Source organism: Glycine max, chromosome 1 (genome assembly GCF_000004515.6).
Source record: "Glycine max cultivar Williams 82 chromosome 1, Glycine_max_v4.0, whole genome shotgun sequence".
Classification (NCBI taxonomy): Eukaryota; Viridiplantae; Streptophyta; class Magnoliopsida; order Fabales; family Fabaceae; genus Glycine; species Glycine max.
This window is the reverse complement of record NC_016088.4, coordinates 24,699,288-24,722,238: the sequence shown is the minus strand read 5'-3', so window position 1 is coordinate 24,722,238 and position 22,951 is coordinate 24,699,288. Positions and strand designations below refer to the sequence as shown.

The following is a 22,951-nucleotide window of genomic DNA, read 5'->3' as shown; positions in this document are numbered from 1 at the left end:
GTGAAAAAGAAAAAATCAAACCTAATATAATTGGGTCAGGATCACACGAATTAAACCTAATGCGGACTGCGGGTAACCCGCGGACCCCGCGGGCCAAACCCGCATAGTCCGCGGGTTAAGCGATGCGGACAAAAAATATAACATAATCATGAACCGTTTAAAAAATTGGTCTGTAACCCGCGCGGACCACGGGCCCCGCGGGTCAGTCCATGGACTTGAGCTCGTTTACCCACCCTAAGATATATAGAGGCAATCAATTGCATTAATGGATTTTTTAGTACACAAGCTAACTTATTTATAAACTCATACGATTTACAAACATGATAAAAAAGCAAGAGAGCCTTAATTCACACATGAACCATTAAACATCTTTTAACATTAAGAACTTTTACTAAAACTCAAATGAGTATTATTCAATTGGTAACGTTAAATTTATAAGAAATGATTTAAATTTGATTTTCTCATATTACATCTTTAGCTAGGGATGAAGAATAATAAACTTGAAGTGTAATTAAGTTCTGAATCGAAAATTAATCTCATAATTCATCCAGACTCGTGAGGACTAAAACTTAAGAAAATATACGTTGGATTTCACCGAAGAATTAAAAACCATTATTAAGATGATTAAAAAAAAAAAGCTTCTGCTAGAATAATGATAGACCATATGCAAATACGGTATACTCGTAACAACTCAAACAATCCAACTTCACAACACGTACGGTGGCAACAATTCGTAAGTTCCCCCCAATCAACGAGACATGGTGGGAACAATTGGAGGATCTACGCCTTCCCTCTTCCACTTCTCAACGTTACCTTCCCAACCTTTTAAATTAAATGTAAATTACATAATTAGTATTTAACATGATGAATAAATTTAATTAATTAATATATATATATATATATATATATATATATATATATATATATATATATATATATATAGTAGATATTAGTATATTATAAATCAATTGGATCGAATTCGAATAGGTATTAGTTACTTACCAATGGAAGGATCAATTCCACGGTTTTTGAGTTCTTTGTATTCTTGGGTGAGGGCACAAATGCAGCAACAACCATGAAGAAATGGATCAGAGTAGGGTTCCTGTGACAATGAGAAGAGTCGTCGCAATTTGGATCTGTAAGTGGCACCATATAGCCATTTCGTCCCATGCGAGTCAACATAAATGCAGCACGCTGCATTTTTGGCTGCCAATCGATGCAATCATATTGTTTATTAGTTTTCTATTTGATTTCTCTTTCAGAAAGGGGAAAATAATGATCTATTCACATGATAAATCTATTGGAAATATTAGTACTCTGCATAAATCTCTCTCTATATATAATTTGTTTGTTTTTTTATCGATAAATATTAATTTTTGTTAACAGAAAATATCAAACTTCCAACCTTTTTCATCTTTTCTTCTCCCTTAAACCTCTAAAAGACCTTATATCTCCACACACACACACACACACACACATATATATATATATATATATATATATATATATATATATATATATATATATATATACTTAACAATTAGTAGGAGCAGATAGATACAACTTAAATGATTAACCAACACCAAACTTATTACTTGGCTTTAAATATGTTTTATCTATTTATTTAAAAGTCTTATTACAAAGAAATTTTTTAAATAGATTTTTAAGTTAGGTCAGATTTTTTAAGAGGTTAGCTCAATCCTTACAAAAAACTTATATCAAGTAAATAAATTAGTTTTAAATTTTAAGAGGAAGAATCAAGTGGATCCTACTTGATCAAACTTTTTAAATTCTATCCATTTTGAGTATAAAATCTATGGTAAGTTTTGCATATGGAATAAAAACATGATTAAAAAAAAGGAGACAATGATCAATTAAATTCTTCGACGAATATTAATCATCAATAAATTAATATTTTATAGTAATAATATAATGATAAAAAATTAAAGATATTTATTAATTTAATATTTAAATTTTCATACCAAATTAATGGATGATGTAAAAGATGACATATTTTGGTTCAAATAATTTATTTTTATATTTTTCTACAATTTGAAAATATAATATTTACTATCATACTATAATCTTTTGTAACATACATAATTATATTATTTAGTGAATAATATTGATATTTTTATTTTTTAAAGTTCATTTAAAAGATGAATTTAGTAATATACGATGTAATTCAGGCATGACTGTCCGGCGTCTTCTCGCGAAATTAAGGATAACTATGAGGATATTTTGGTATATTAAGATCATGCATATTATAATTTTTGACAAAAACACATCACCCAATAGTAAATTTTTATTGGTTGACTTACATATTGTCCCTCCATCAACTATCTCCGCAATCTGCCCAAAGGTGATGCACGGACAAAACCATGTGAAGCAACCTATCAAATATCGTAGCAAATATATTTCAATGTTCAAATCAACGAACAAAAAGCAAGTGCTAGCTGGCATGTAATGATTAATCCCAAATTCAATAGAGAGAAAAACATTGGACATTACAATGAGAGGGGTCATCCCAACAATCATAGAGGCCAGTGGTCCATTGTCCCTTAACGGGTTGCTTCCCATAGGGCTTGTATGTTTCTGGGTTTGAAGCCATATTGCCAATAAAGAGAGAATCGACTTTGTTGCTGATGGGTATACTAGGCAGCTCAACTATATATATAGGCGAAATTTTATAGTTAATTATCTGGAGTTCTTAATTTGTTTCTTCTTGGTTTCGTGATTACTTGGTTTTAATTTTACATAAAGGAATTAATTATTTGTTGACATTTGAATGAGATAAAGAATTTTTTTATTTTATTGAAAAGCAATACAAAGAAGATATTAATATTTGAATCATGAATTTAGGTAAATTGTGATCTCATTGGAATAGTGAGATTTATAATATTTCAGATAGTGAGGATTTAAGTTTAATTTTCGTAAAACACAGCGTCAAAGCCCTAAACTGAGGATATTTGTTTCATAATTGACCTAAATTATCAAAGTTTGTTTGGATACTTCGAGGTCTCATTGGATAGTTAGAAATTCCTATATTTGATAACATAAAATTTTGAGAGAAAGAATAACGCTCAAGTTTAAGGTAAAGAAAATCTTTAGGCTAAAAAAATTACTCACATAAATATTTACATTTATCTCACTCTATGTAGATAAGTAGGACTTGAATATGTAATCTGTCATATACGACTTATCTTACTTTACCCGATTAACCCTTTAATATTTCAAAAATTATAATTATGGTTATAAAAAAAAGTATATTTTCCTACATTGAAGAATTCTTAAGAAAATTACATTTTTTGACTTTATTCTTAAATTTTTATTTTGTTTCTACTAGGTTACGTGATTAGTTGGAGTCAATGTTGCGTAAAGGAGTTAATTATTGTCTGAGATTTGAATGATATAGATAAATTGTGATATTTAATGTTTAGTTGACCAAAGAATTAATAATTTGCTTCTGACGTCTATCGGATATTATAGAATATTTCTGAAGTCGAACAATTTTTAGGACATTCCTTGAATGTGTATGTTAATATGAGTGTTTACGCGCAAGTTGGATCAGATTTAATTAAACTTATATTCAATTTGATCAAAATTTTATGGGTTGGGTTGGATTAGATTTGTGTAATATGTTGTATAAATTTAATTCAAATTAATTTAATTATAAACAGATTAAATTGAATTGGGTTAACTGGGTCTTAATAATTAAATTTTTTTAATTTGTAAAAAAAACTTAAAACAATAATTTATTTTTACTTAATGTTTTGTAAGTATGCAATGATTAAATATACTAAAAAAAGATTAAATTGTGATGATATTTGATCAATAGAATTAATGAGTTTGATGGTAATACGATATTTTTATTTTAGATAAAAATAAAGTATTGTATTAACTTAAGAAAACATAAACAAAAAGATAAAAATAATTTAAGAAAGAAAAAAATATGAATAATTTAATAAATTATATAATTTAAAAATTAATGTTTTTTTATTTAATAATTAATTTATATATAATAATAAATTTAATTATATGATATGTAATGGATTATATTGAATTCAGAAAATAAAATCCATTATTTAATTTATTTATAATCAAGTTTTAATTACATTAAATCAAATTCAATTCAAATACTTAAAAAAACTCAATCCTTATATTGAATCAAGCAGTAAGATGGATAAACTCAAACGTGTAAATACTTCTCTATGTTCATAATGATGAGGAAAGCAAGAAATCTAATGAACATGTTACGAAATTTCGTGTTCCAGACTACTCTCGGTCAATACAACACGTGCACCGGTAAAACTTATTTTGTGATGGACATTCAGCTTTTTTTGCTAAGTTTACATTTCATGTGAAACTTGACTTACATTTTTTTTATATAAAAAAAATACCGTTTGCTACCGTGCACCCTTATGCTAAATGGTCCATGGGTGAACCAAGATGATTTTGCAAATTTTTCAAATGATTCACTCATGTTCCATAATTTTAGACCCGTTAGATATAAGTTTAGAAAAAAAAAAACAAGGGTTGAGATTGAATACCTTAATTTGTTTATTTTTTGTTATGTAATTTAATTATTTAATTAAATAAATATTACAATACAAAATATCTAAAATACCCTTCAATGGGATTACAATAATTAGCCTTAAACCTAAATCTCCAGTAACATCATTGCAAACCCAACACCAACAAACACAACACCATCCCACACTACCAGATCTATTCAAGTTTGCTCTCTCAAAATCGATCACCAAACACATGTGATTCCAAGCTTCAAAAGTAGGTGCCATTGTTCTGTCACAAGCCCCAAGTGTCGATGCATCTCACGAATGTGTTTGAACCTGGCAAGTGCACCGGATCGTGCAAGTAGTATAAAACGGTAAGAATCGAGTATCGAACTCTTGGGAAACTTGTGTTACTTGGTAAAGCTATATTCTGTGAATAGGTGTCTAGTATGAAAAGAGATGTGTCAACTACGCACAGGTATATAAACTAACTATTAAAAGGAAAATCACGTGAGTAATGATGTGTAAAGACAAGTAGACAACATGTTGGTCTTCCTATTAGGTGTCTGATGTTAAAAGGATATTCTCTACTTAAAAATGCTCATGTGTTCTATGGTGTCTCCTGAAATGCTAAACCCGGATTCCTCATGATAGTCTAGCCTAATCCTGATCAAGCATTGTTCTCAGATTCCTCTTGTTGGACTAAACTCGACCAGAACCGCATTAAGACAAATATACAAACAACTAGGTTACCGTACCCCGATCCCTCATGATAATACGATAAACTAGCCCTGTCCTATCAAGTTCTAAGAATCAGACCAGTTTCCACTGTTGAATGATCCTAACAAAGCATGCATCTACATGATCAAGGCAAAAACACACTGAAATGACGTATTGATAGCACAAAGAACACATAAAACATCATTAAATAGATATACAAGTATTTACATCAAGTACCTACAAGGAAGAACCAACAGAGGATTTAGCTCTCCATATCTGGGAAGCTTCCTTTACAACAAAGAGAAGAGAAAAAGGAAGGATTGAAGAAATACAAGTAGTGGGGATGTCTCCTCCACCTCTAGAACCTCACAATCATTCACAGACTCATCTCATGCTCTCAGGATGGCTTCCTCTTCTCGCTTAGTTCTCTGCCAGTCTTCTCACAGTAAAAGCTCTCAAAACTCTCTAGAACATGGACCTTTCTCTCTCTAGAAATCTATAAACATGCAAAAGCTTCGATAATTGCCCAAACTCCCTCTCCATTTTTGATTTCAGGCTTAAATAGGTGGCCTTGTTGGTGCTTGCGCGCTTAGCGCAACTTGGCTCGCTTAGCGCGCATTAGTAAATTTTGGCTTAGCGCGCATCTTTTCGCTTCACAAACTTGCCTAATTAACCTGAAATTGAGAGGAAATGATTATTAAACACACAAAATGGGAGTACTAAGTATTTATTACCTATCTTTAATAAAAAGTAATTACAACATTACAAAATAACCATAACTGGAGGAGTTTGATACAATTTACACAAGATTTATACACAAAAGTTAGTCGTATTCATCGACTAACAAAATGCAAAGGGAGGATGAAATTGAAGCTTTGAGAAAGAGAAAGGAAAGATGAAATCTTTCCATTTCGCTTGCAAAAATTGAGACTCCACTGTCTACCCCCCTTCAACCTTCGAGAGAGAGATGAAAAAGATAGAAGCTTGTGCCTTTCCAAGACATCACAATAATCATGGCTCTACTGGACTTTTTCTGATGGCTAACCAGAAGATGAAGTAGCTACCTTTGTTGTCACAAGTTAGTGTTTATTGTTGTGGGGGCTTGAGGAGTAGGGAAGGCATTTGAATTGGTTGCGGTGGATTGGTAGTTAGGATTAACGTAAGGTTTAGAGGCGTGGCGAGATGAAGCGTCGGAGGGAGGGATTGATGCAATCCTATCCCGCAAGGGCATTGGGTAGAAGACTCCAAGTAGATTGGGCTAGAGATCCAAGGGAAGGCCCTAGGGTTCTCATGAGCCTTAGGGTATATTTCAAGCCCATGGGCTAAGAATGAACCCGCTTATCTTTGTAAATATTAGAATAGGTTTTTCCTTTGTTTGGGCCTTGTATTTTGGCCATTCTAGTAGTATAGGGTTTTAGCCTTGTATTTCGGGGCATTTTGAGTAGTCTTTGTAGTAAGGACTTTTTTTGTATTTTCATGTTTTTTTGTCATGGGGGTGAGGTTAGCTATTATAGGGGATGTGTAGCTAAGTTCTAGCTTCTCATCTCAAGGAGGTGAGCTTAGCTATTAGAGAGGTATGTGTAACTAAGCTCTAGCTTCTTTAGGAATCTTCTTAAGGAAGCTTCTCAATGAGGTGAGCTTAGTTATGAGAGGGGTGTGTGTAGCTAAGCTCTAGCTTCTCAAGGAAGTTTTCTCAAAGAAGCTTCTCAAGGAAGTTTTCTCAAGAAAGCTTCTCAAGGAAGCTACCTAGTCTATAAATAGAAGCATGTGTGACACTTGTTGTAACTTTGATGAATAAGAGTCTTGTGAGACATACTTCAAAGTTCCACTTCTCTCCCTCTTTTATTCCTTCAATTTCGTGCTCCCCTCTCTCTCTTTCTCTCCCTCTTTCTTTTCCTCCATTGAAGCATCCTTCCAAGCTTCTTATCCAAGGCTCATCTTGGTGGTGAAGCTCCTTCTTCCATGGCTTATTCCCTAGTGGATGGCGCCTCCTTTCACCTCTTCCCCTTTGTCTTCCGCTGCATCTCCATGGTGGAAAATCACCATTAAAGGATCTCATTGAAGCTCAAAGATCCAGCCTCCATAGAAGCCCCACAAGCAAGCTTCCATCAAGTGGTATCAGAGCACAAGAGCTTCAAGTAGGTGCTCCTTAAACCTCCATTATTTTTTTTTTTGCTTTACCTTCTCTTCCATTGTTGTTTCTTCATTTTTTTCTCCATGTATATCCTCACATGTCTTGTGCTAAATGTTTTTAACATGATTCTTTAGAGTTTCCACCGATTAAACTTGCTATAGAAGCTAGATTTGATTTTCTATGGTTCAAATTTCTTATTCTTGTTCTTGAACCATGAATTGTGTTGAGTTTAGGTTCCTTTGAGTTTTGTCTTGTTATTTTTTGTGGCTGAAACCCAAACCATAAAATTCATACAAAAATATTAAAGTAGAAGAAAACCTCAAAAATCTAGAGTGACTTGTTCACCTATTGTAGTTTTGTCATAGAAGTCATGTCTAGTCATGAAACTTGTCACATAAGATTTCTTATGTTGTGCTGAATTTTATTTTCTTGTTTCTTTGTCTAACTCATTTGTTCATGAGTGTATGAAATTCTTTTAGCCTATTATTTTATTTGAGTCAAATCTTTCATGTTAATTAGTCCTTAACATGTTCATGCAAAATTCTTAGAGAGTCTTTGACTGTGAACCTTTTCTTGAACTTTTAGGTTTCCTTATGATTGTGTCTATTGTGAATTTGAGTTTTGGTGATTGAATTGCTGGCTGAAATGTTGATCCTAAGTGAATATTGAACTCCTAAAACTGGGGTAAACAATCCTAGTGAGTTCAACATACATAAGAGGGTTGAAAGTAAGCCCAAGGCAATCAATATACCATGCTTAAAAAAAATCGCTGGTGCTGGCAGCTTGGACATACAAACTTGTAAAAATTACTGAGAATTGGTTACTTCGAATTTTGAGCTGAAATTTTTACTGAATTTTCTAGACATCTGGAAAAAAGTTATAAAAGAAACAATTGATTTGGATAAAAGGAAAAAATACAAAAAATCACACAATTTGGAAGAAAAAAAATAGTATCCAGAAAAAAAAAAGGTGAAAGGGAAGTGTGCTTGTTGTTTTGGCTCAAAATTTATTCTATAATTGGTGCCTATTTTATGCCAATCTTAGTTCCTAAATTTCAATTGAAAATTAGTGTGAAAACAAGTGCCAAAGCTAGAGGTTTGTTGAGTCTTTTTTTCAGTTTTTTTTACTCTACTCTAGAGCCATTCTAAGTTTCTCTTTGAGTCCTAGCTTGCTTCTATGTCCTTTTCATTGCTTTAATTGTTGAATAATCCTTGAAAAATTGTCTTGTTAAAACTCCATTGGTTTAGCTTTCATTTCATTTTTTTTTGTCTTTGGTTATTGCTTGTCTCTTTGTTTCCTTGTTTGTGGGTTGCCATATAGGGAATTGGAAGGAGGATTGGTGCCATCCCTTGAAGAATTTGAGTCCAGAAGCAAGGGGCCAACCACCTTAAGAGCTATTGGATTAAGAAGCACTCCAAATTGAGTGAATCACCAAAGAGAGAACAACCACCAAAATTGAGGACCGTTTTGTAATTTTGTAATTTGCAATTTACTTACCTTCATTGCTTTCAAGTTTTGTAACAAAAAGGCCTTTCATTGGAAGTGTGTTGGGAGCCTCCAATAGGTTACCAAACTTCCATTTGTGTGTAATAATTTTAGGCAATTTTTCCTTAGGATAGTGAGTGTTTTGTTGGGAACCTTGAATGTGGTCATCCAAACACTCTTAGGGTTCGCCTAGTTTACATTTCTTGCTTACTTTCATAGCTTATTTCCTTTACCTTCCATTGTCAAACCGCCTAGATAACTTTCCTTTTACCAATTAGTTTTTTTTACCTTATCTTTCACACCTCTTTTAGTGTTTATTTGGCTAGTTTCAACCATAGTTTCTTTTACCTTTTGTTTTCAAACCTCCAACAAGAAAGAACCACAACTTAGGAACCAACATGAGTCATCATTCATCTAGTGTTAATGGCAAGGGTACTAGTCATAAAGACCCTTTATCTAGAATCTTAGATGAGTTGAGTTCCCTCAAGTTATGGAAAGAAATACAAGAGAGAAAAGAAAAAGGAAAAAAAAAGAGTGGAAGAAATAAGTCAAGATGAAAGAAAGAAAATAAGAGAGGAAGAAAGAAGAAAAATAATGAAAGAAATGAAAAGAGAAAACCATGCCTCCTATAGTAGTCATAACTCTTGCAAAAGCCTAAGTGAAGAACTTCGTGACTATTACCAAGGAAGGCATAGGTCACATCTTAGACCTCACTCCCATAGAAGAGAAAAGGAAAGAAAGCCTCAAGAGGCTAACATTAAACTCTCATACTTCCATGGGAAGGACAATGTAGAGGCTAACTTAGATTGGGAAATAAGGGTAGAGAAACAACTTAAAAAGAAGTCTACTTCAAAATCTTATGGCTCTCACTCTTATCCAAAGAAAGACCAAGGTCAAGGCATCTTAGGGGTGACACCTTCTAAGCCCAAAGATGATAAGGGGAAGAGAATAGAAAAGCAAGCCCCTAAGGCTAGTATGCAAGAGAAAACTAGCTCTATAAAGTGCTTTAAATGTATTGGAAGAGGACACATTACTTCTCAATGCCCCACCACAAAAACCATGATTATGAGGGGCCAAGACATTTATAGTAGCCAAGATGAGGCTACTACTTCACCTTCCTCTAGTGAAAGTGAAAAAGCAAAAGGGGAAGAATCTAGTGAAGAAATATACCCCCAAGAAGAAGGACAACCATTAGTGGTTAAAGAGAAGTGTAAGGAGGTAAGTGTCTTCTCCAAGAGTTTAGCTAAGAAGGAAACTCATTTTACAATAAAGACAAACATTAAAGAAACTTTCCCTCTTAGACAACCTCCACATTTTCTCTTTTGTAAAATGGCACTTGCTAGCATTGCCATACCTCTTGGGCTTGAGTTTATTCCTCAAGTAAAGAAGTTGTTGGATGAGGGTTTGGTTCGCAAGAGCTTAAATCCTTGTGCTTTGTTGGTGCCCAAAATAGGTATTATTAGGCACCAAGTCCCTAAAATAGGTGGTATGATGAATGTTTTGAGTGGTGCAACCCTCTTTTGTAAAATCACTCGTACACCTAACATCTTCATGGTGTGTGTACATAGGGACCCATTAGGTAGGTTTGTTCTTATTTTTAGTTTCAATACAAACTTAGGTACTCATATGGGACACCTTAGGTTTGTCATACTTTTTGGTAGGAATAATCAATATGAAAATACAGAAAAATGTATGTTTTATTGCCTTACTTTTCTTAATTTTTCAAATAGTGATCAAGGGGTTCCCATGAACCCTAAGAGAATAAAGGTTATTCCTGAGTGGCCCACTCCACCAAGTATAAGAAAAATTTGGGGCTTCCATGACTTAACAAACTTTTACAAAAGGTTTGTCCCATATTTTTCTATACTTGTAGCACCACTCATTGAGTTGGTGAGAAACCATGTTCCTTCATGGGAAGATGCCCAGGAAAGGGGTTTTCAGACCTTACCTTACTTCAACATACCAAACACCACTAATACATATGTTTTTGTTCTTTTTACAGGTGTTGAGGGAAGGAGCCCAGAGTATGAAGAACCCTCGGGATTTGAGGTCAAATCCTTTCCAAGGTGGAAGGAATGATGCAATCCTATCCTGCAAGGGCATTGGGTAGAAGACTCCAAGTAGATTGGGCTAGAGATCCAAGGGAAGGCCCTAGGGTTCTCATGAGCCTTAGGGTATATTTCAAGCCCATGGGCTAAGAATGAGCCCGCTTATCTTTGTAAATATTAGAATAGGTTTTTCCTTTGTTTGGGCCTTGTATTTTGGCCATTCTAGTAGTATAGGGTTTTAGCCTTGTATTTCGGGGCATTTTGAGTAGTCTTTGTAGTAAGGACTTTTTTTGTATTTTCATGTTTTTTTGTCATGGGGGTGAGGTTAGCTATTATAGGGGGTGTGTAGCTAAGTTCTAGCTTCTCATCTCAAGGAGGTGAGCTTAGCTATTAGAGAGGTATGTGTAACTAAGCTCTAGCTTCTTTAGGAATCTTCTTAAGGAAGCTTCTCAATGAGGTGAGCTTAGTTATGAGAGGGGTGTGTGTAGCTAAGCTCTAGCTTCTCAAGGAAGTTTTCTCAAAGAAGCTTCTCAAGGAAGTTTTCTCAAGAAAGCTTCTCAAGGAAGCTACCTAGTCTATAAATAGAAGCATGTGTAACACTTGTTGTAACTTTGATGAATAAGAGTCTTGTGAGACATACTTCAAAGTTCCACTTCTCTCCCTCTTTTATTCCTTCAATTTCGTGCTCCCCCCTCTCTTTTTCTCTCCCTCTTTCTTTTCCTCCATTGAAGCATCCTTCCAAGCTTCTTATCCAAGGCTCATCTTGGTGGTGAAGCTCCTTCTTCCATGGCTTATTCCCTAGTGGATGGCGCCTCCTCTCACCTCTTCTCCTTTGTCTTCCGCTGCATCTCCATGGTGGAAAATCACCATTAAAGGACCTCATTGAAGCTCAAAGATCCAGCCTCCATAGAAGCCCCACAAGCAAGCTTCCATCAGGGATGGCAACAACGTTGTTCATGAGTTTCAATGGTTATGTTGTCGTGGCGTCGTGAGAGTGATGGATGGAGAAGGACAGCAGTGGTGGAAGGGAAAGATTGATCAAAAGTATTATAAATATTTCAATATTTGTTTATCTTAATTATTTAAAGATAATATTAATTAGCAATTATTAAAAAAGATTTTAATTTTAATTTTCAGTAGGGTTATGTGTGCCATTTCAATGATATTTTGGTTACCGTAGCAACTTTTCATACTTCTCCACCCATGAACCACTTAACACACTTCTCCAATGTAGAAAGTGCCAAAAAAAAATATGAACATTCAATTTTGTTTAGGATTTTGCTAATGTCCAGTATGACAAATGGGATTCTATTAGGAAACAAGCAGATCAACAACGCACCACCATAGCAGACCAGCAGAGCACCATGGTAAACATGATGCTACGACCCAAGCGCGCAATGAACCCACCCAAGCATCTCGAAGATTACATGTAACAGAATCGTTGAGTTGGCAGGATTCTATTCATCGTGAGGATTATGTTGTTGGGATCCTGTCCCTAGCTTTTTATCTTTTCGTGCCATGCATTTTTGATGCAATCCTACCCCCCAAGGGCATTGGATAGAAGACTCCAAGAAGATTGAGCCAAAGATGTAGGAGAAGGCCCTAGGGTTCTCATGAGCCTTATGATAAATTTTGGGCCCATAGGCTAAGTATAAGCCCACTTATCTTTGTACATCTTAGATTAGGGTTTCATTATTTTTTAGGTCTTGTATTTAGGGCTCCATAGTGTAGGGAGGTACCCCACAAGTTTAGGGTACCCTAGTAATGTAGGAATTTTCAGCCTTGTATTTTAGAGCACCTAGGCTAGTTTTTGTATTAGGGGTAGTTTTGTAATTCCACATGCATTAAGTGTGCTATTTGATGTGTGTTGGGAGAGAAATTTAATTGAATTGGGAAAAGTCCAGTCCAATTAAATTTTGGACCAGCCTAAGGGGGAGGTGGGCATTTGCTTGCTACACCCCATTGTCACATCATATAGTCACACTTTGTGCATGTCCTTCATGCTTTACTTGTTTCATGACACCTAAGCATACTTAGTGAAGAATCTTGAATTTGATCTTGGATTGGTGGGCTGAACCATAGTTGAAATTCACTAATCATAATTAGTGAAATTTTGGCTCCACAAATTCAAATTCAAAATCAAGTGAAATTCAAATTTCCTTCCAATTTTGTGTGACACTTAGGCTATAAATAGAAGTCTTGTGTGTGCATTTTGCAATTTTGATCATTTGAGAAATTAGACTTCAAAGTTAAGACCTCATTCACCTTCTCTCCCTCTCTCCCTCTCCCTCCACTCATCTTCTCCTACCTTCAAGCTCTTATCCATGGCTTCCTATGGTGGTGAGCTTGTTCTTGACTCATCTTCTCTTTAAAGTGGTGTCTCCAATCAACTTTCCTCCTTCTCCATTCTGTTTCCATTGATCTTCAAGAAGCAAAGGACTTCATTGATGAAGAAGATACAAGGCCTACAAGCTCTACATGGAGTCATATTACTTTTATCTTTTCGTGTCATGTACTATGCATGTATCATACATCTGCCATGTAGTAAGTCCCTCTAGCGTAGTTGTAAGGCTCGTGTGTACAGAGCCTATATATAGTTGTTATCATGTAATAGAATGCATATGAATAATAATATCGACATTCCTTCTCTCTTTTCTTGGAGGCTCATAATCGTCGAATTCTAGGACTGTTCTTAGGTTCATAGGTCATAACATATTTGGTGCTTGCATTGAGCACTCCCATGGCTGAGTCTACTTGCTCCAAAGCTACCATTGATTGAATTGAAGAGGCCATTGCCAAGTTGACTGCGAATTAGCAACACTATAGCGCTATGTAGAACAACGTTAATGCCAAGCTGGATGAGCTCCTCCAACGCGTTTCCGCCATTGAAAATAGCCACCATTCTCCTGCTTCATTGTCTTCCGTGATTCCTTACTCCCCAACTCCACCTGTTTCACATCCTCATCGCATGAAGTTGGAAGTACCATGATTTGATGGCATAGATCCCTCAGGATGGATTTTCAAAATAACACAGTTTTTTGAATACCATGCTACCCCAGATCAGGAGAGGCTCACCATCGCCTTCTTCTACATGGAGGGTACAACATTAGCATGGTTTCAATGGATGATGCGAAATGGTAATCTTTCATCATGCCCTGGCTTCCTCCAAGCTTTGCAAGCTTGCTTCACGCCATCTCAGTATGAGGATCCCATCGAAACCTTGTTTAAACTCACCCAAAGCGGTATGGTTCAACATTGTTACCTTCCTCGCCAAAATCGCCTCCCATACCTATCAAAAGGTTGTCACCGGAAGAGATAGCCATTCGTCGTGATTGAGGGCCATGCTTTAATTGTGATGAGAAGTTAAGTTGAGGGCATAAATGTCCCTCCAAGTTCTTCCTCCTCATCGCCGATACAGATGACTAACTAGAAGGTGATCTCTCTTCCGATATGCTGGTTTCAATGGAACCGCAACAGGCTCAGATAAGCATACATGCCCTGTCTGGTCATTTGGCGCCTGAGACCTTACGATTGTTGGGACGTATCGCGGACTAGACCATGGTGATTCTAATTGATGGAGGAAATACACATAATTTTATGCAGGACCATCTGGTCCGTTCCTCAAGTCTTTCTGCCATACTAACATCTCCTCTTTGAGTGATGGTAGGGAATGGTAGCGAGATCGAGTGGTGGCAAATATGTGAAGGTGTCACTGTCCTGGTGCAGAATCAAACTTTCACGATCGATTTTCACGTCCTATCTCTTTGTGGTGCAGATATGGTACTTGGTGTTCAGTGACTCAAATCTCTGGGGCCAATGCTCACTGATTATACTGAACTAACCATGAAGTTCATCCACGATGGGAGGATTATTGAATTGAGGGGTGATCGTGATGTCAGTCTCCACCTTATTACACTATCGCAACTCCGACGACTGGTTGAAACAGAGGAAACTAGTGCCTTCTTCCATATCCAGGTTCTTCCACCTGAGCTCTCTTCAACCAAAACACCACTATAATACACTGACATATCTTCCCTGACACACAAATTTGCTACCCTATTTCAAACACCAACTTCGTTACCACCTTCCCGCCTCACCAATCACACGATACATCTCCTTCCAAATTCAGAACTAGTTAATGTAAGGCTGTATGGATACCCCCATTTTCAGAAGGCAAGAGATCGAAAACCAAGACGAATCCATGTCATGTAGTGGATTAATCCATCCAAGTATGAGTCTCTTCTCGTCTCCGGTTCTTTTGGTGAAGAAACAAGATGGGACATGGCATTTCCGCATAAATTATGGGGCGTTGAATGTTATCACCGTGTAGGATAGATTCCCAATCCCGAAGATCGACAAATTACTAAACAAACTGGGTGGCGCTTGTTGGTTTTCGAAATTGGATTTGTTACAGGGTTATCATCAAATTTTGATGAAGGAAGAAGATGTAAGCAAAACAACCTTCCGAACTCATCACGGTCACTAATGATGCCATTCGTCCGGTGCAATGGTCCTTCTTCTTTTCAGGCAACCGTGAATGATGTCTTCAAACCTTTCTTGCACAAATTTACAATAGTCTTCTTTGATGACGTCTTGGTTTATAGTAAGATATATGAAGATCACCTGAGTCACTTGGATCAAACCTTTCAAACATTAATGGCGGTCTAGTTCTTTTTAAAGCTTTCCAAATGTTCCTTGGCTCAGACCTAAGTGGAATACTTGGGCCATAAAGTCACCAAATCAGGAGTGGAACCTCTAGAGGAGAAAATTCAAGCTATCCAACAAGGGCCCTTGCCTCGCTCTGTCAAGGCCTTGCGTGGATTCTTAGGATTATTGGGTTTTTTTAGATGTTTCATTAAAGGTTATGGAATCATAGTTGCCCCTTTAACATAACTCTTGGCAAAAAATCAGTTCACCTGGACACTAGAGGCCATTGATGCTTTCGAGCAGTTGAAAAATGCAGTATGCAAGGCACCAGTTATGAGTTTACCTGACTTTGCCTTGCCCTTTGTGATTGAAATAGATGCATTAGGCGTTGGTATGGGCATTGTGCTCTCAAAACAAGGGCACCCTATTGCATTTTTCAACAATTTTTTTTGTACTAAAATCCTGCAGGCATCAACGTACATTTGTGAACTTGTCGCCATCATGGTGGCAGTATGAAAATGGCGGCAATACTTACTCGGTCATCACTTCACCATTCTCACTGATCACCGAAGACTCAAAGAGCTCATGACGCAAGTAATCCAGACCCCTTAGCAACAGATGTATTTGGCGAGGCTCATTGGATATGATTATACCATCAAATATAGTTCTGGGCAATCTAATGCTGTCTCAAATGCTTGCTCATGGAATAACGAAAATAACAAAATTCAGTGCGTCAGAAATACGTAAATTACAGAAACAATAATAACAACTTTAATTAATTCAAGAAAACATAGGATTAGATTGCATCATTCATATCCTTAGTATCCTAATAAGATTAACATATATGAATCATTTTCTAACATTACTGATGCACACATTAAGTTATCCCAAGTCGATCCCTTGCACTTGGAACCTAAGAATATTTACTAAATATTGATCCCCCACATATGCAGTAAATACCTAAACATTACAATTACTTTCTCGTTCTTTTTTGCAATCAAAATATTATGCTTTATTCCTAGCAACATAATGTAAAGAGTAAAATTATTCAGTTCAAATTCTAAGATTACTTTCCAGTCTCACTTAAAATCCCATTTCATGACACTAGTGATCAAATAGAATCAAGCATTACGACTACAATGAAATCACGAATAATGAGTAGAAAAGACTTATACATATATAATATGAAAAGGGATACATAAGGGTACAAAGATTACATCCAATCCTTAAGAAAAACTAATCGATCATTGCATAGACCATAAGACTAACAAGAGAAATGAAAAAGGAAGTGATCCACGGTCATAACTCTGTAGCACCTCGACTCCACTTTTCCTTTTCTCCTCCTTCTTCTTGGCTCTTTTTACATTTTTCTCTCTTTCTGGTTCTACTGGGGTGGATTTCTCTTTCAACCTGCATGGCTATTTATAGAAAACAACCTAGGAGAGCAGACAAACTCGCCCAGGCAAATTTGTTGCTTACTGGTGAAGGCATCCACTCGCCCAGGCGAGTTGCTTGCTTAGGGCTGAAGTAAGATCTTTAGCCTAGGCGAGCTAGATGCTAGCCTGGGCGAATTTGGGGTCAGAAATCTTTGTGAAAAGACCATTTTACCTTTCCTTTTGACTTTGTTTTTGGATCTAACAAACAACCATCAAAACGTACAAAATCATGGGTAAATCTTTCATATTTAAACAACAACATTAGTAAATGTACAATATACATAAAAAAACTAGATTTAAGGGTAGTTTATAAGAAAACTATTACAATCAAAAGATAAGTGCTAACAATTTAATCCCCAAAATAACTGAAATTTGGCACTTATCAACTCCCCCCAACCTAGAATTTTTCTTGTCCTCAAGCAAAGTAAAGAAAAATTACAAATAACAATAGTATAAGTATAAAATAAATATGATTTAAAAGATGTGAACATGCTTTGTAAAGAATCAATCCCCAAACTAATCAGAACAACATTTTTCAAAATGCAACAATGAGAATTGAAAGCACAAAAAGGGAATTCACAGAATAAAAAAATGAGATTAAGATCAATTCGCATTTTGTTTCTAAAGAACATCGGAGGAAACACTGAATGCATTCAAATAGAGGAAAACCTCTCAATGTTGTATAATTCTCACACAGACAAATGTTTCATCTCAATTCCAATCATTGATATGTCATAAATCAATTTTGCAAATCATTTCCCATCATATCAAAGATAATGTGCATAATCATCATGGATCAATAGGTCTTTCAAGGTTGGGCCTGGTTTAAAAGGAAATCTTGGTTTTTTTGGATATTCAAACATACCTTGAGAATAAGAGAGAATCATAAAAATCTAGCTAGTAACTTTTAACAAATGATCACTTCCTATTCTTTTTTGTTTCAACCAAGTTATCATTTCTTTCTATTAAGATATTTACAACAACTCTTTACATGATTCAAACATTTATTTATCCACAATGAACTTGTTTTTCCTTTTCTTTTCCTTTTCTCTTCTCTTTTCTTTTCTAATTTTGTTCTTTTTTCTAATAAATATTTATTTTCCTTTAATACCCATAAAAATAGAGTATTTACCTCACATTAGCCACCAAATGATAGAAATCCCCATCTAAACACCCTTGCTTTCCTAACCTAAGGTAAGGTAGGAAACTTTTATCCTAGGTTAGTGTTCCATCAAAATATCAACTGTTTGGCTCAAAGGGCTTGTAAATGGTAAAATAATATATATTGGGATAGTTGTTTGACCAGTGGCTGTAAAGCAAGAAAGAATGCCTAGATCATACCCATGAATCAAATGTTATGACAATTAGAAATTCATGCAAAACCAATTGTAGAGCATAACAATGAGGACACTCAATGTAAAATATGTGGTTGTACACAATCACTAAAGCTTAAGGCCTCTTTCCAAATTGAAATCAAATCAATGTTTCGAAAGTTGTTCTTTTATCAAGTCCATGCGAAAACATCTGAATTCATTTGGGTTATGGAAAAGTCCTTCATTGTTTTTCATTCTCAATTTTTTCAAAAGAATTATTTTGTTGTGTTCTGATCCAAAAATAAGTTTAAAAAATACTTGTTGATTCTTTCTAAAGCATGTTATGTTGAAGAAAAAAATTTCTATTTAAGTCCCAAAAAGAGTTATAATTTATAACTATACTAACAGAATATCAAAGCACACGTAAATTAGTCAAAATAAACTCGCGTAAGTTTTTCAAACAAAAAATTCAAAACAATAAATAAGGTAATAAAGTACTGAAATTTAATACAAAGCGATAAATAGACATAAAGACAAGTTCACGAATTTTTAAATATCATGGTTGAGGAGCTTAGTCTCTTTGACGATCATGGTTGAGGAGCTCAATCTCCTCCAATGAAATAATCAACAGGATCTGCCATGTCTTCATCCTCCTCCTGAAAAATAGGCCTATCCCTAGGCCATGCAATGATTAAAGTAAGTTTCAGACATATAAGACATAAGATTAAAGTAACAAAAATTAAGACAAAGTTTAAAAACACCGGGTTGCCTCCCAGGAGCGCTTCTTTAACGTCCTTTAAGTTAGACGATATTGTTGTGGCTGAGGCTCCACTATTTCATCATCCACAATTCTTTTCTTCTTCATAAGCAAATCCTTCATGAATTTAGCATATGTTGGCATCTACTCTAATGTCTTAGAAAAAGGAATATTAATCTGCAATCATTTAAAAATATCTATAAAATGCTTGTATTGCTTTTCCTTATCTTTCTTTGGCAGAGCATGCAGATAAGGAAGATGCTCAATTGGTGGATGGTTTACTATAGCTTTACCTTCATTAGTGGTTTGTTCATTTGATTTCTTTTTCTCTTCTTCACTTACCACTTTTTCTTCCACTTTTTCACTAGTCTCCACTTCATCATTTTTCTCATTTTCTTTTTCAACTCTTTCTTTATTCTTTTTCTCATCATTATCCTTCAAACCAACCACAGTCCCCCATCTTGTTGTAATTAAATTACAATGTTCCTTTGGGTTGACCTGTGTGGTTGCTGAGAAAGATCCACTTCTATGTTTAGATAGCTGTTTTGCCAGTTGTCCAACTTGAACTTCTAGATTTTTAATAGAAGCATCAATATTCTTTTGGTTTGTGATGGATACCTGCTGTCGGACCCTAATTTCGTCCAGGGACTATCATTTACTGATATTTTGATTCTCGCTAGTTGAATTATGGTGTTTGACACCAGTTACCGCACGAAGCAAGGGATCAGTCCATGGTTTGATCAAGAATACAAAAGGATACCAAAGAAGAGGGCAAAAGGGTCTTTTTATGGATTTTCCTAGACCCCAGCTCGCCTAGGCTAGCATTTGGCTTGCCTGGGCGAGCTTCAACCGCCCCAAAATAGCTTTTTCTCTATAAATAGCCATGATGGCGGGGGGGAGGGAGGTTTAAAGGGTTAGAAGTTTTAGCACTTGAGGGATTTGAGAGAATTAAGAGATAAGAAGAAGAAAGAGAGAAAGAAGAAGAAGAAAGAAGAGGAAACGAAGCCAAGACACTACCGAATAGCGACCGTGATCATTTCCTACGTCATTTCTTGTTCTGTGTTCTTCGTGCGACAGTTGGTTAGTTTTGTTTTTAAGGATTGAATGTGATCTATGTACCCTTAGAGGTTCCCCTTTTTATGCGCACGTTCATGTTCTCCATCTATCATTAGTAATCTCATTTTTTTTGTAAAGTTTAATCTTAACCGATCATTAGTGTCGTAAAGTTATCATTAAAGAGATTGAAAGTTAATAAACGAAACCAAAATAAAAAACAACTCATAACTGAATTTCTCTCCATCAAAAGTCACTTGAGATTGTTCAAGGTCCAACGCCTTGACGACCCTTTTTGATTTTGTTAATTAAAATGAATCTTTCAAAAGCATAAAACCAATTCAACACACAAACTTTCTCACTTTAAAAAATTATGTAGATTTGAATTCCTCATCGCACTTGAGGATAGGTAGGAGCAAAGGCACCCCCTTGTCGACCCAAAAAAAATAAAAATATAAAAAAGGGGAAAATAAATAATATTAAAGTCACGTTGTGCACACTCATTTTCCCCGTGGGGTGCTAATACCTTCCCTGTGCGTAAATAACTCCCGAACCCTTATTTTCGAAATTTGCATACCTCTTTTTGGTTTTTTTCTAATGTTTTCCTCGAATAAACGTTGGTGGCGACTCCCACATATTTTCTTTTTAGAAGACACACTTTTGCTTTACGCCATTCGCACGCCTGTCATAGGGTAGGTTGCGACAGATGGTGACTCCATTGGGGAACTTGTTAGAGAGTTAAGCCATTCAATCAATGTGCAATGTTTATCGTGACATCTTCTTTATTTATGTTCCTTTTTCTCTTTTATCTTTTGTTTCATCCATATTTGTATATGACATTTGCTATGTTATTGTGTTTGGTGTGTGTCTGCATATCTATTACATTCGTAGTTAGAAATATTTTTGTTCTATGCACACATGGCACCTACACCTTTGCACACACGTTGAGATATTAGGCCTTATTCCTGGGTCTATGTGAGACATAGGGAGTGGAGGTCGATCTGTGGTAATGCTAGGTCTCCGACTCGCTTGATAACAGTGAAGCCTCATCTAGAATTTTCCTCTTTTTGATAATGCATTGTCACTGGTAGTTCCTACCGCCACAATTTTGTTACCAAAGAGGATGATATCTCTAGAAGCCATTGAAAGTTACATAAAACCACCCTTGGGAGTTGTCACTGGATAGCGAACTTTTGATCCTTTCCATACGGTTCCTAAATTAGGGACATGGAACAAACTCACTATATTTTTGTTTCCTTGATCAAATCATGTATATCTTTATAACGCCATAATAGTATGTATCATTCCTATATTTACCATCTCATCATGTTCACACGCGGCATTTTGCCTACATCATTACATTGCCATACTCATTCGTTTAACATGTTTCTTTGTGCTACCAACCAAATACCTTTTGTTGTCATTGTCAAACCCTAATTTCGTCCGGGGATGATCATTTGCAAACATTTTGATTCTTGCCAGCCGAATTGAGCTACTTAACACCATTTGTCGTGCAATCCGTAAGGTTTTTCGACGTTTCAGAAGAGAATGCAGAAAATACCCAAAAAGGAGGGCAAACGGGTCATTTTGGGACTTTTTTCAGACCCCTGGGCCCACCAGAAAACTTAGGAATGAAGCAACCAGCTCACCTGGGCGAGTTGAACTCGCCTAGGTGAGATGCTGTTCAACCTCCTCCCTTCATTTCCTATAAATAGGTGTGAGGGAGTTGAAGGAAGGGGTTCAGCTTCATATGTTGAGAGCATTTTAGTGAAATAAGTGAGAAATCAGTGAGAAGAAAAACGAGGCCGAAGCGCTTCCGAATCACTTCCATGATCGATTCCTACATTGTTCTTCACCGTTCTTCGTCCGTTTTTCATTCTTCGACTAGTTAGTTTTTATTTTGAAGTGTTGAATTCCTTCTATGCACCCTTAGGGGTCCCCTCTTGCTTTTCGCATCTTCATCTTCATTCTTCTACCATCAGTGATCTCATTTCTTTGTGTAAAGCGAGTTTCAACTGATCATTTGTGCCATAATCTCACTTTATCATTGTAAAATAAAGTTTCAACCGACCGTTTGTGCCATAATCTCACTTTATCACTGTAAAATAAGTTTCAACCAAACGTTTGTGCCGTATTCTTAGTTTATCAATGAAAAATAAAGTTTTAACCGGTCATTTACTTCCCAAGTCATCTTTCAATGAGTTTGAAAGTAAATAAGTGAAACCAAATTTAAAATCAACACATAACCAAATTTTTATCCATAAAAATCACTTGAATCTGTTCAAGGTCCAATGTCTTAATGGTCTCTTTTGCTTTTATTGGTTAAAATGAACCTTTCAAAAGTTTAAAATCAACCCTACGCGTAAATTTATTGCTTTTAAGAACTACGTCGGTCTAAGTTCCTCTTCGCTCTCGAGGATACGTAGGAGCAAGAGCCACGCTCTTGTCAACCCCAAAAGATAAAAAAACATAAAAGAGGGAAAAATAAATAAATATTGAAGTCATGGTTTTATGAATGTATGAACACATAATTTTGATGATGCCAAAGAAGAATCAAACAAGGTTGCTTCAAAGGATAAGCATTGCTTCAAGATTAATACAAGATTGCTTCAACAAACAAAGCCTTGCTTCAAGATTAACTCAAGATCAAGCCTTGCCTCAAAACAAAGTGTTTCCAAGACATCCAAGGCTCTGGTAATCGATTACCAGGCAGTGTAATCGATTACCAGAAGACAGTTTTGAAAAAAAGCTTTTAAAAAAGGTTTTGAATTTGAATTTTGAACCTGTAATCGATAACCATATGTTTGTAATCGATTACCAGCAACGGAACTCTTGAAATTCAAA

At 35.7% G+C, this 22,951-nt stretch overlaps 1 protein-coding gene across 1 annotated transcript; it reads right to left on the bottom strand.

Annotated features, from left to right (window-relative positions):
- Nucleotides 1–403: 403 nt before the first annotated feature.
- On the bottom strand, nucleotides 404–2,636 carry FWL7 (protein FW2.2-like 7). The gene is made up of 4 exons (NM_001353401.1): nucleotides 2,512–2,636; nucleotides 2,322–2,393; nucleotides 1,003–1,206; nucleotides 404–822 (listed from the first exon to the last, which is right to left on the bottom strand). Exons 1-4 carry the CDS (start codon nucleotides 2,609–2,611, stop codon nucleotides 749–751), a joined length of 450 nt encoding a protein of 149 aa, NP_001340330.1. The 5' UTR covers nucleotides 2,612–2,636; the 3' UTR covers nucleotides 404–748.
- Nucleotides 2,637–22,951: the final 20,315 nt, after the last annotated feature.